The following is a 13,392-nucleotide window of genomic DNA, read 5'->3' on the forward strand; positions in this document are numbered from 1 at the left end:
CGTCCAGTTTGTTATAGCTGTTACAATTTGACCAGATGCTGTAGTTGTTATGTAGACTAGAGACAGTACTTTGTTGGGTATAAGTACTTTGTCATTTATTGGGGAACTACACTGATAGCTGCCCTTTGGTATTCCCAGTGTAACTGTTTTGTGTGTAAAACATGACAATTATGTAACATGTAATTAAAAAAAAATACATATACATATAGATTGAAAAGATATATGTACACTGTATGTTTTTAAAATATATATCAAAACAGCTGCAGATTCCAACAGGACAGTATACAGTTTACATAAACACATGGCACACAGGGTCATGTGATGCAGATCCAGTATGAGTCAGAGTCAAAGAATCCGCTCTGTGTCCAGCTGTGGGAGGTCTGAGACAGTGGGACTCAGTGTCCCGTGACAGTTCAACTCTGAGCTCTACCCATTAAACTGAAACACACACAAGTATACGGTAATCAGTCCATTTACTCAGAGTGAGATTTTATCCATTAAATACTGTGCACATTAGTCATAGTCACATTAGTAATTACTGTGTTTAGAAGTCATATTGCTAAACGTGATCTGTGAAGTTGTGAGCCCAATCACTCAAGGCAAAGAAGTTAGTGTTGTGAAACTGGCCCCTGCCTTCCAAATATATGTTTAAATATTGCATACAATAATTATTATTTGTGTCCATTGACTATATTTTTGAGGTGTGATGTTCTGTTTCCTTCTCTGTTTAGTCGCTCCAGTCGCTCCAGTTTGAACGCTAAGTTTGAAGAGACTGTCCCTCTGAACTGTGAGCAGCCCTACACCACTGCTGCAGTCATCAGCATGCCTACGCCCCCTGTCACCACGCCTGAGGGGGACGAGTCCGCCAGCTCCACTGACTACTCCCAAGGAAATATAGTGCGGGTATCAGCCCTCTAGAGCTGCCTTCTCTGAACCCTGCAGAGGGAGGACATCAGTGACATTACAGACTCAGAGGCAGCAGCTTCAAGTGTTTGCAATGACAAATGACGGGCTAGCGCTTGCTTAGCTCTTTACTGGAGCCATGCATCTGTTTGTATGTGCCCATTTTCAGTTAACCCCTTTACTGACTTTTTGGGAAAAACACTTTATATCAATGCAATTGAAAGGTAACTATAGCAACAAAAAACAAATTTAAAAAAACAATATCAATGTCATAATTTTGCATTTAAAATAACAAAATTGTCTTCTTACAAGGTGAATACACAGACATTAATTGTAGCATTTATCTTTATGTACAACAAGGATTTATCAGGAGCCTTTCAGTTGGTTTACGACTATCGTTTTACACTTTCCCCAGATCTGTCTAGATGCACATAACTGAATAATTTCAGTTCCAGTGGGCAATAATACATTGCCTACTTTTTCATGGTAAACTTGTGACACATATTGATGAGGGAAATCTTGAATTATATTTGTTTCGAGGATGAGATTGTCTACTGATCTCTTGTGTCTCAGAGGATTCAGGACCAGAGCATGCTTTAAGTGTGTATGTTTGAGTGCATGAGGTGAGGCTTTCACCTGCTCATGCTGGTGTTCCGCATGCAGATCTGACTGAATGTGCGACTGTAAATATTCTCTGACCCAGTTTTATGTTTACCACAGTGAGCTGCTGCTTTAGTGGCTCCTTGCAGCAGTGGAAATGAGACTGATGTCACTTAGAACAAAACAAATATTACCTCTTATCTTACTACCTGTTGTAGTGTTTTACTGGATCCATCATGAATTTAATTCACACAATCACACGAGCTCACTTAACATATATGTGGGTTATCAATTAACTTTTCCCATTGTCAGTATTTTTAACTATGGACCAGTGTTCAGATACAGGCTACCTGACCAAAAACTGATTGATAAACATACACGGGCATTATTTATTTTGAGTTGAAAATGCACGAAATGTTGTTTTTATTAAAATATTTTTTTTTGTTGTCAAATATTTCTGACCATCTTGGTGACATGCCCAGCTCAGAGCTCCAATGCAGCAGATAGTTTGTTTATAGTGAGACAAACACTGACGCCAACATCATTCCTGTCGCTTTACCTTGATGTGACATATGCAATTCATTCATTTTTTTGTAATGATATCTCAGCTTTTATACTGTACATTGAAGGTCAGGTCCGGTGTATAAATACAGAAGCATATTTTTGAGTATGATGTTGCATTGTTGATAAAGAAAGTTAAATGAATTACAATCTTCCAAGGTAATGTCCTTAAATGTGTTGTAAATTTGTGTTTTGTATTTTAATTTAATATATTTTCCTTCAATATATTTTCCCAGTGCATGCAACGTTCACTTCACTTGTCATTTCAGAGACAGAAATACCAGTTATAATGTGCACCAGCCTGTCCAGCCAAACCTTCACATTCAGAAAGAAATTGTATTGAAGACATAATTAAGCATATTCACAATTAAATCAGTTTCTGACAGACTATAATACATCCAAAATGGGGCAGACATTTTTTACACTTTGCAATGCCAGCTTTAATCTTTGTATAGAATAGAAAGTAGTTTACCATGGCTGGTCAGGTTATGCTACACAGAAGGAGAGGAATGACTGATCATTATAAATTAATTTAGTAGAGCTTGTATAATATTAATAAGGTTATTGAAAAGAGACTTCCATGAATTTGTCCAGTGCAGTGTTTGAAAACAATAATAAAAATGTTATCACAAACATTGAAACATGTTTTAGCTAATTTTATTGTTATCATCAGTCATATTTGACTGTGCAAAATACAAATATCCCGGCAGTGGTTTTGATAGAGCTTTTCTCATACAGGCTTCTATTTTTTCTAAATATAGTAGTCAAGAAAGTAGCAGATTATGTTATGACAAATATTAAACTACCGATGTAATTCAAAATCCTAAAATTACAATATGCCTCAATAACATTTAGGGCAGATGAATTCAAAGGATTCATCTCAGGTGCAGCTGCTTTAATGCTGCGAGATGCCGTCATTTTGAGTAGGGATGAGTAGGCTAACCCTAAGCCTAACCCTTTGAAAAACCCTTTAAAATCTGTCAATCAAAAAGGTAGTTTATAGTTTTGGAGAATTGTAATGTAATGTATGACCAATGCAAGATTCACAAAACGTTGAATTTAACAATCTGACAACAGAAGATCTAAAACATTCATGGCAATTTTAAATTATATTTTGGTTTCCAAACGTATTCATACACTGTTTATAATCCATTTGGAAAACGTTACTGATTGGTCCACGGTGTTTCTTATCGTTGTGTCCTCACATTGCCTGTGTGTGATGTGGTGTGAGAGTGAGTGATGGTGCTGGTTGGAGGTGCTGATGGATCAGATTAGCAGCCTCATTCCGTCAGTTTTGCCTAGAGCAGTTGTGGCCGCAGTAGTAGCTTACAAGTACAGAGAAAAAGAAGGGAACATAAAGCACTTTGGGTATCTTAAAAGGCACAATATAAATCCAATGCCTTAATATTTGCCCCTGGGGTTCCTTATGGGTGGCACCTGGACCAGCCTCTTAAAAAAATTTAAAACTTAAATTTCATATTTTCTGTGAATAAATAATTATAAATAATAATAATTTTAAATAGTTATGTCTGTTTCATCTTTGCGTTATAAGTCAGTACATAATTATAAGTAAAAATAAACAAAAATGGTTATCTGACATCATTATACTGCTTCAGCCTCACTGATGGGGGTGGCACCTGGGGGTCCTGTGTCCTGTGATGGTCACACAGAAACAATTCAGACGATTCTTCAAAACACAACTTCAGGGATTCATAATGTGCTCCCTATGTTTGAAGTTGAAGTAGGATCATTTGGTACCATCACTGTGTTTGACACTGGACATTTGTGTCCATAATACAATGCCCAGAGCAGCATGAGAGTCAGTGCCATGGCAAGGATCTGAGCCACACCAATGGACACGCCCAAGAAACGCAACGCCTGCAGCTGCTTTGTCCCCCGAATGAAACTGTAGATCTTTGGACCACAGCCCTAAAATATGAAGCAAAAAGGCTATTAGTGTATGTTATTAATGTATGACACTTTGTTATAACAAAGTGAAACAAACTGAATAACTGAAACTGAGTATGTAAGTGAACCTTTTTCATCATTTGATTTTTTGTTTTATCTGTGATGCACAATAAATACATTAAACAAATGATACACATTTCCTTTTAGTTAGTAAAAATTGAAACTATAAATGATCACAGACATTGAGAAGAGCGGAGCCTGACCTCTTGATGCAGGTCACTGAGGTCGTGGTAATGCGCCTGTCGAGCACATCCTGGATACTGATTGGCGCAACAGGAGTCAGGAGGCCATTCCATCTCTGTCATCTCCAACCAATCCGTGAAGTAGATCACTCCACAACATTTATACTGTAAGTACAGATGACAAATAAATCAAATGACTCACATGGCCATATGATTTTACATTTGTTTTAGCAGCAGTGACCTCTGACCTCAGTTTGGAAAGTGTTCCAGGTGTGTGTGAGCCACTGGTAACGCTGCAGACCATAATTTGGCATCCGGGACTTGAGACTGATCATGTCGGAGCGCTGCACTAAAGGCTAAACAGAGGGCAAAGTGAGACCTCCAGTCTTCCCCCACATCTATGCAATGATAACAACTATTGACTCTGTCCCTCTGCAGGTGTTACTGAGATAGAAACGTCAGCTGATCTAGCTGCTATGATGAGATAAGCCTTAATGTCTCACTGGAACTTCCTTGATAACACTTAGAACAATACTATTTGGTTGTGAATTTGTATTTGTCTGGACCATAGATGAGTGTAACTGGAGAAGTAGTGTGTTCCGGACATGACTGACATTTCTGGATATTTTTAGATCCACAGTTTGTATCAGCAGCCGAATGTTTAACTGCAGCTGCTTTGTGGTCCTGCTGCTCAAACTCAGTGTGGTCTGCACATTGCTAACATCCTTAATTTACTACAAGTAAACAAAAAAAAAGGCACATTCTTACCTGGTCATATGTCCAGACAGCACAAGCAAGCTCCACACAGAAGATCACCAACAGACTGCAGAAATACTAAAATAAGAGATGGGTTTTAAAGTCCAAAACATGATCTCTGTTTTCCTCGTAATCCTGATGTGGCTTTCATGCAGAACATCTGACCCAGCAGATGATGCCGCAGTATCCGTATTGATCATATCTACAAATATTTTTACCATATCTTCTGTATACATAATTTATCACAGCATCAAATCGTTTTCCATTCTATTTTGGTAAGCTAAGTGCCAAATGCCATAACATAGGTGAGCTAAACAATAAAACACAAACAGACTGGAGGATTCATCAGTCCAAGTTTTGTGTTTTTCTTTGATTGAACTTGTAACCCCAAAACAGATCAAACAGATGGGAGGGAGAAAATGGGGTTCTTAACATTGTGAAACTACAAATCATCTGCACCATATCTCTGTAAATTCATTAAATACTGTTCCATCTACAGTTCCATCTACTGATGCTGATGAACAGCACAACAAGTATACTTAGTCCGTCATGTTGTGTATTCTATTTAAACTTCATACGATTACTAGTCATGTCATGTGTGTTAGGAATTTGCAACTTTCTCCTTTACCCAATAAAAAGCTCAGACTGTGTTCAGGATAGGTGGAGTTTTGTGTCCCCATTGTGATGTGCTCTCCCAGGTGTCTTTGGGGCAGGGGCATTTCCTGTTGCTTGTGGTTTCCTATCATTCAACAGGCTGTGTCTATTTGCCTGCAGGGACAAACTTATCTTCTCTGGGAGACAATGGAGACACCTGAATCCTGGCCCGGCCCACTGTAATGGGTCACACACAGGTGATCCAGCAAACAGAGCCCTGTTGTGGAACCTGTTTAGCTATGGGCCATCACATTTAGACCACTTGTCCCTAATATTAACATATTATATTCACGAATAAGCATTAGGTTGTGTGTAAAACGGCTCTCACCCAGGACAGAAGCAGCAGGTTACATTTGTGTGTGCCGCAGTATCCAACCATAGCCACGATAATCAGAAAACAGCACACAGCTATGACAACGGGGTGAACTGCAGCTGAATATGTGACAACTGTAGCCTCCTCCAACCTGTAGAAGCATTTTCTTAATTAGGCAAACAGTGACACAAACATTTTTCTCTTTTTATATTTGGATATAATGTTATGCTTCAACAAATTGCTTATCTGTATTGCTTTATTAATACTGACCTAATTGACCAAAGAATTTGACATTAAGGTTTCCTGTAGGTGGCACAGGTAACCATTTTTGGAATGTTTTTTTGCGTGAAAATATACATAATTACAAAATTGTTTAGAAGCAAAACCTAAGCACAGCATTTAGCATGGGAAGATCATTTTAAACAAAAACACAAGACTGGCACTTGTCCAACAGGAGTGACACCCAACAACTTCCAGCTTTAGACATTTAGGCTTTTAGGGCTATTCTATGTCTATATATACTATAGTCTAATGATGGAAAACACTGGAAAAAGAAATATTGCAAAGTCTCACAGCAGATTTGTGATTAAAAACAAACAAACAAACAAACAAACAAACAACAAACTGTCATTTTGAGTTGTCACAATGCACAAAGGAGTTATCCCATTTCTAGCTGTGGCACCTTTAGAGGGACAGAGCTGAGTGGAGCTCCATTGCTCCAGACCCCAAACTCACCTTGTGTGTGCTGTGAGGGTCAGGACAGTGTTGAGGGAGTCTCGGATCCAAGCAGCCACTCCCAGGACACAAGTTGACATGAGCTGGGAGAAACCGAAATAAACACATTCAAAAATAAACCCTCTCAGATCAGTTTCTGTTGCCTACAAATAACAGCTCAGAATGTGAAGCCTGCTCCAACAAACACTGCAACCTACTTCCACTGCACCTCCATGAGTTCACCTTTTAAAGCATAAAGCCTAATTTAAAGAGACCAAATGAAATGAAGGCCATGCACAACATTATATACAAGCAAAGGTATCATAAAACAATGCACACAAGTTATAAAGGTTTCATAATGCTTCAGTGTAATGCAATGTTTGTGTATACCTATTATTATTCATTTGGCAATTTGGTAGTGTGAAGGTTACTGTTAGGTATACGGCAGTGTCAGTAAGTGATTCTTTTATTCCCAATGTATGTTGATATATGCTATATTGTCACTGCTCTCACCCAGAAGAGTAGGTTGAGCGCGTAGAGCAAACAGCGCAGGCACTTCACCGCGTCCTGCCGGGCCATCCTGAGCGCAGTGACCGGGCCTCTGCCGCTCGGCTCATTACCTTGGCAACATGATCACGAATCACTAATAAGACCAGGTCGGACAACACAAAGTACCGATGAGGTCGTCTGCGGAGAGTAGTTCATCAGAGACACTTGTGGCGCCCTAAAGCCGGTGCGTAAGAACCGCAAGATAAATCCACGCGCTGATCTCGTCTGTCACGCGCGTGCAATGTCCTAGAAAAGATTCTGAAAACATTCAGAACACGTGGTTTCACCCTTTCCCTCAGCCACAGAAATTGTGGAGTATGTTTATGGCAGAGGCGCAGACGCTTCCAAATCAGTCAAAGAACCCGTTAAAGTCGTGTGGCCAAAATACTTGGTATTGTGGATCCATCCAAGCTGCTGTTCGCAAGCTGGAGGCTATTACGGCAAAATGATGCTATTTATCCTGTAAAAGAACAGTCCCCTTCTGCACATCAAATGCCGAAGTTGTGCGAAGTTTAAATTCCAAGCCTTCCAAAAAAAACGTCTTGCCGTTGTCGTTGCTCAAGTCCTGAGCGCTAGAGGGGGCGCTTCCAGTAGATCCATGGGGCGCTTGAGCGGCTTCCACACCGGCCAATGGTCACAAGGATACAAGTGCGCCCGGTGATGATTTCCAATACATTCTGATATACAGAGAGATTATAAATCCTGATTCTTGTTTCTTTGACTGAAGTATATACTGTCCTAAAATTAGCAAGAGTCGACTCTAAGAGAGACGTTGACAATTTTTTGGCTGAAAAGTTTGAGCAATTGACATGGGACCAAAAAATGCAATAACCTCTTTTGATAGGCTAATAGGTTTATTCGGAAATATTCTTCTTCTTCTTTGACCTTTTGTGGCGATTGGTTTCCAAGTGTTACATTACCGCCACCTACTTTATTCTTTAGACCTTATTCCTTAGACTTTACTCCAGCAGATATGTTTTTGTTCTACTTCGTTTGTCTTTTATGGCGGTCGGTAACGTTTTTGTGGCGGTTCGGAAATGTTAACTACATTTCCCATAAGGCCTCTCACCTGGCCCTACGTCAGAGTCAGATCCACCAATCACGGCACCCGCCGGCTCTGCGTCACTTTTTCTGACCTCATTGTTGGGTGTATTTTTTCTGAGCGAGACAGCGGCTGGCGGCGCCATATTGAAAGAGAAAAATAATCAAATTAAACTTGAAAAACGACAGATTTGCAACAATGTTGTACCTCGAAGACTATCTCGAAAGTGAGTGTAAACGTGTAGCTGAGCCTTTATGACTGTACCGCCTCGAAATGTGTTCGAAATGACTGGTTTTAGACGTCTGTGTTTGCTGTGGCGGTTAGCTTAGCATGGCTAGCAATGTAATGCTTTTTTTCTTTGCCAGTGATCGAGCAGCTTCCCATGGATCTCCGCGACAGGTTTACGGAAATGAGGGAGATGGACCTGCAGGTTCAAAGTATGTGCGCCAACACCGGCTCAGGCTCACTTTTACAAGACTTTTAAACTTGATGCATCATTAAACCCGAAACTTTAAAATGATATAAACCTTTCATTCATTTATCCCAATAGCTGTCCGGTTTGTTGTTTTTTTTAGCAAACTAACATGCAACTGTCACTATCAATCCATCCATCAAATCCATGTTAGAAATAGCGTTGCATAATAGTTATTACCTTACACCAGTAAATAAACAAATCTTATCTTGCAGATGCCACAGATCAGCTGGAGCAGAAGGTCATTGAGTATTTTGTCAATGCGAAAAAGAACAAACAAGAATGGAGAGAAGAGCAGATGGAAGTTATTAAAAAGGTGACAATTCACAACTTAATATTGCAGATTCAGCATACATTTCTGACAAGTATTTGAGCCTTTCCTCTTTGTGACAGGATTATTACAAAGCTCTGGAGGATGCTGATGAGAAGGTCCAGCTTGCCAATCAGATTTATGATTTAGTGAGTCTTTCACCTTCTGTACAGTGCTGCATCTGCAATCACGTTTATTTTCATTCATAGTCATACACCAGGCTTTTTTAATTGACTATATCAAATGTATTGTAACTCTGCAACTACAGAAAAGTAATGCATCCATGACAATAATAACTTCCTAATTCACTTTCAACAACCGCTTAACACAGAAACCCCTCAAATTAAATGTGCCTCTTTGAACACTAGATGGCAGTAAAATACCTTACTAAACCCTGGTTTCATGTATGATCGTCCAATGATGGCTGCTCCCAAATGTCCACACTATTCCCTACATAGGGCACTATTTAGGGGGTGAAAAACTAGTGCACACAAAATTTCCCACAATGCACCTTGTCTGCAGTGATGATCACTAGATTGGTCAATATACCGGTAGTCCAATATACATTGTGAGAGTCGTAAAAACATCAGTGACAGGTCTTGAGCTGTTTAAATGAACAATAATCGAGCCTGTTTGTTGAATGTGAGATCCATTGCTTGTATTGGTATTATTTATCCATAAATATGTGTGTGTCGGATGGATTTTACCAATATTTATTACATAGATCTTGTTTAATCTAAGTTTTGCAGACTTTTTTCACTCAAACACCAGGGTCACGGGACCCGCGGCAAGGAGAAAGTAGCAAGCTCAGTGTCTGAATCACTCTGACTGAGTGCACTTTAGAGTCTGCTAAATAGTGCAAGACTATGTAGTGAATGAGGGATCAGGGGACGAGTGTAGACATTCGGACACAACCATTGTTACCGTCTATGCTACAGGTTGATCGTCATTTACGCAAACTGGACCAAGAACTGGCTAAGTTTAAGATGGAACTTGAGGCAGACAATGCTGGCATCACAGAAATCCTTGAGAGACGTATGTCTGCAGTTTGGTTCATTATAAAGCATGTTGTGCTTAAGACAAATAAATGGTTCTTTCTTACTTTCACAGGATCATTAGAGATGGACAGTCCATCCCAACCTGTGAACAACCACCATGCTCATTCCCATACTGCAGCAGAGAGTAAGTTGTGATGTCCAAAATAATCCGCTTGGTGCTGACTTTAAAATGACCTGCTCTGTTTTACAACAGAGAGAAAATACAGTGCTCCAGCCCATCACACGACTGAACATGTTCCAGAGAAGAAGTTCAAGTCTGAGGTGCTGCTGTCAACGCTCACTTCTGATGCCTCTAAAGAAAACACACCAGGTAGGAACAGTTATTGACTTGTTTTTGCGTTAATGATATTTAACATTTGAATTTTGATCTGTGCACTCTGTAGGCTGTCGAACGAACAGCACAAGTGCTACAACCAACAACGTCTACAGTGTGAATTCATCTCAGCCGTTAGCTTCCTACAATCTAAGCTCTCTACCTGCCGGCCCTGCGGCTGGGGCCGGTGCCATCACCATGGCAGCTGCCCAGGCTGTACAAGCCACTGCACAGGTACAATTTACCTAATGTGCTGTTCCCTTCATTTTCATTCATAATGGCGGCAGAGTGGCTAGCACTTCTGTGTAGCATTTGCATGTTTTTCCCTGTATCTGGGTGGGATTCCTCTGGGCACTGAGGTTTCCTCCATCAACCTAAAATATGTACAGGATGTAAACTCCTCCAGCTACTGTAGTCCTGACCAAGTCGAGCTCAAAGAGCTTGAGATGTGCTGACTACTCCTCCTGAGGAGATGCTCCAGCGGCATTGAAGGATCAAATGCAGAGGACAAATTTCCCTACAGGGGCAATAAAGGCTCATCTAATCTTGCGTACTACTATATATAACAAGGCGGAGCCCGTTAAAAGTGTTTTTTAGTTTTGATATAGCTTTGGCTGATAACATGTTTAATGCTAATATTTATTCTAAATTATATAAATTATGGACATGTTCACATTATTTATGTCGTAATTGGAGTTTTGGGTCTCAAAATGATTCTTTAATCTGGCTTCTCAGACCAGACCTTTTCGAATTAAAAAATGACTTTGGGATGTCAGTTGAAATATTTCAAAAAACCTGTCCAGATGACCTTTTGAATCCTTTTCTACCATGGGCCATTTCTTGACGAATGAGGGTTTATACGACTTAAAATATGGCTACTAACTTCCTCTATGTGAAAAGCTTGACTTATTGATGGTCGGTGGTGCACTATTCTAAAAGGATTTTTTGCAGGTAGTTCTTTGACTTAGTCATTACCATACACATTAATTATTTTTTCAGATGAAGGAGGGCAGGAGAACGTCTAGTCTCAAAGCAAGTTATGAAGCCATCAAGAACAATGACTTCCAGCTTAGCAGAGAATTTTCTCTGTCTCGGGACAATGGTGGCTACTCTTCGTCTGCTCTGGCCTCTACACTCACACAGACCTTAACCCCGGCCACAGCCTCTGACTCTCGAGGCCGCAAGTCTAAGTAAATCCCATCTTTGTGTCATCTAAAAGTGCACAACTGCAATTGTCTGAACCCTCCTTTTGTCTTACAGAAGCAGCATTAAGAATTCAAACCATCAGTCATCGTCATCTTCATCGTCTTCATCACTTTCGTCTTGTTCCTCTTCATCTGCACTGGCCCAGGAGCTTTCCCAGCAGGCCTCAGTGCTGCCTGAGGCGGAGGCCAATAGCCAAGTGGACTGGACGTACGACCCCAACGAGCCTAGATATTGCATCTGTAATCAGGTACGTGTGTGAGCAGCTGATGAGATTAGTCAAGGATCTAACGGTATGTTTCTGCCCTCAGGTTTCTTATGGAGAAATGGTTGGCTGTGACAATACAGATGTAAGTAGCATTTTGATTCTGATCAAATCTGTATAATCCTATATCCTAAAAGTATCTTCTGTTCATTTGGGCGCCTTTTACCTCCGCAGTGTCCAATAGAGTGGTTCCATTATGGCTGCGTGGGTCTGACCGAGGCTCCCAAGGGGAAGTGGTACTGTCCACAGTGCACAGCCGCCATGAAGAGGAGAGGGAGCCGCCACAAATAGTTTGACACCTCGTGCGTGCCCTGTGTTTGAATATAACCCGCGACGTCATAAACTGCTAAACTGACTGTCTGTGCCGTCACACATCGGATCACAGCCACTTGAAGAAACTACTCTGGCACCTCAGTTTTAGTTGGTGCGAAACATCTGTGCTCCTGGTTTCACAACACTAAAAGTCAAAAGCTACACTTGACCTCAGTAAAAGTTATATTTACTAGTGAAGTAAAGTTTAAATGTTCCAGAAACAAACAAAAAAAAAAACATTGAAATGTATGTGTTTTACAGGTTCACCCCAATTTGGGACTAATATCAGTCTGTAATTGGTTGAAATGTTAATGAAGAAAAGAAAAAAAAAGATTCGTCAAGTGTTGATCTAAAATGTTTTCCAAATTGTGTAAAAGATCTTTGCTACTAATGTTGTTGGCAAGCTCCTCGGTCAGAACATTCTGGTCCCGGCCTGAACCTGATTACATTAAAGGCGCAATGGACGATTTTTTTGGCGATTTGAGAACGCAGGCGGAAGTGCGCATGTGCACTCCCCCGTGCGGACTGATACAACACACACGTGCGTTTATTAGCGCAACGGATCACATCGCATCTCTCGTTTCCCGTAGATTTCCTTCTTCTGAGTCAGCTCGAACTGTCTTTCTCCGTCTTCATTTTGCCCCGTACACTGAGGGAACTATATTATGATAGATCAATGCGCTTAGACGCGCGGAAATGTGGGACGAGCCTCACGAGACTGCAGGTGAGCGATAGGTGCGTTTTATGATTGATACTGGCAGGACTAATCGGTAGTCCACGCCACGAGGAAATAAGACTCAGATTCATGCCAAAAAAAATCGTCCATTCAACCTTTTAAGTGGAACATTTGTACATTGTCCGTACAAACCCGTGTGCCCATTCCAGTGTCATTTTGATAATCGTGACGTTTCAAATCGGGTTTAAAGTATACATTTCTGCCACATATTTTCTGTAATGTTATAAACGTCTGTGTTGCTGCACTGAAAACTCCCTCTAGAGGAGAAGAACTGTTTTGTTTTATTTCTACATAGTTTAATTATACTCATTTCTGTAACTCTTGTGTGATTGTTTTTTTCATTATGTCGTTGTGGCGCATAGTTTAAAGTAGTAGTTTCGACTCCCCGACCACTTCCTGTCCTCACAGACGTGCGCACACCGTTCTCCATAAATAGCCTAGTGTTTGGGGCTGGGGAGGGGTGGGGTATGAGGGGGGCCGC

General features: G+C 40.6%; 3 protein-coding genes across 4 annotated transcripts in view; 2 read left to right on the forward strand and 1 right to left on the reverse strand.

Annotated features, from left to right (window-relative positions):
* Positions 1-2,705, forward strand: part of kcnd2 (potassium voltage-gated channel, Shal-related subfamily, member 2) — a 44,772-nt gene extending 42,067 nt beyond the window's left edge. For both annotated transcript variants that reach the window (XM_072453956.1, XM_072453955.1), the window contains exon 5: positions 732-2,705. In XM_072453956.1, coding sequence (XP_072310057.1) covers positions 732-918 — 187 coding nt within the window. In that variant the 3' untranslated portion in view covers positions 919-2,705. The remainder of the gene's footprint in view (positions 1-731) is intronic.
* Positions 2,480-7,719, reverse strand: tspan12 (tetraspanin 12). Its single transcript, XM_072453957.1, has 7 exons — positions 7,165-7,719; positions 6,673-6,755; positions 5,953-6,088; positions 4,983-5,048; positions 4,463-4,570; positions 4,236-4,379; positions 2,480-3,993 (listed from the first exon to the last, which is right to left on the reverse strand). The coding sequence occupies exons 1-7, from the start codon at positions 7,228-7,230 to the stop codon at positions 3,775-3,777; spliced, it is 822 nt and encodes a 273-aa protein (XP_072310058.1). The 5' UTR covers positions 7,231-7,719; the 3' UTR covers positions 2,480-3,774.
* Positions 7,720-8,308: 589 nt separating this feature from the next.
* ing3 (inhibitor of growth family, member 3) lies at positions 8,309-13,229 on the forward strand. The gene is made up of 12 exons (XM_072453959.1): positions 8,309-8,468; positions 8,608-8,679; positions 8,930-9,030; positions 9,108-9,173; positions 9,963-10,059; positions 10,135-10,206; positions 10,276-10,392; positions 10,466-10,629; positions 11,395-11,585; positions 11,656-11,848; positions 11,910-11,948; positions 12,038-13,229. Exons 1-12 carry the CDS (start codon positions 8,441-8,443, stop codon positions 12,152-12,154), a joined length of 1,257 nt encoding a protein of 418 aa, XP_072310060.1. The 5' UTR covers positions 8,309-8,440; the 3' UTR covers positions 12,155-13,229.
* Positions 13,230-13,392: the final 163 nt, after the last annotated feature.

The sequence above is a fragment of the Eucyclogobius newberryi genome, unplaced genomic scaffold, assembly GCF_026437365.1.
Source record: "Eucyclogobius newberryi isolate DKJ021-1_F unplaced genomic scaffold, fEucNew1.0.hap1 SCAF_2, whole genome shotgun sequence".
Lineage (NCBI taxonomy): Eukaryota > Metazoa > Chordata > Actinopteri > Gobiiformes > Gobiidae > Eucyclogobius > Eucyclogobius newberryi.

Coding starts and splice junctions, on each gene's coding strand:
- ing3 (XM_072453959.1), top strand. CDS start 8,441: ATGTTGTACCTCGAAGACTATCTCGAAA. Junction 8,469..8,607: donor CCTCGAAGACTATCTCGAAA/GTGAGTGTAAAC, acceptor TTTCTTTGCCAG/TGATCGAGCAGCTTCCCATG. Junction 11,586..11,655: donor TCTCGAGGCCGCAAGTCTAA/GTAAATCCCATC, acceptor TTTGTCTTACAG/AAGCAGCATTAAGAATTCAA.
- tspan12 (XM_072453957.1), bottom strand. CDS start 7,230: ATGGCCCGGCAGGACGCGGTGAAGTGCCTGCGCTGTTTGCTCTACGCG. Junction 6,089..6,672: donor ACCCTCACAGCACACACAAG/GTGAGTTTGGGG, acceptor ATGCTTCTACAG/GTTGGAGGAGGCTACAGTTG. Junction 4,380..4,462: donor GGAACACTTTCCAAACTGAG/GTCAGAGGTCAC, acceptor CTGTACTTACAG/TATAAATGTTGTGGAGTGAT.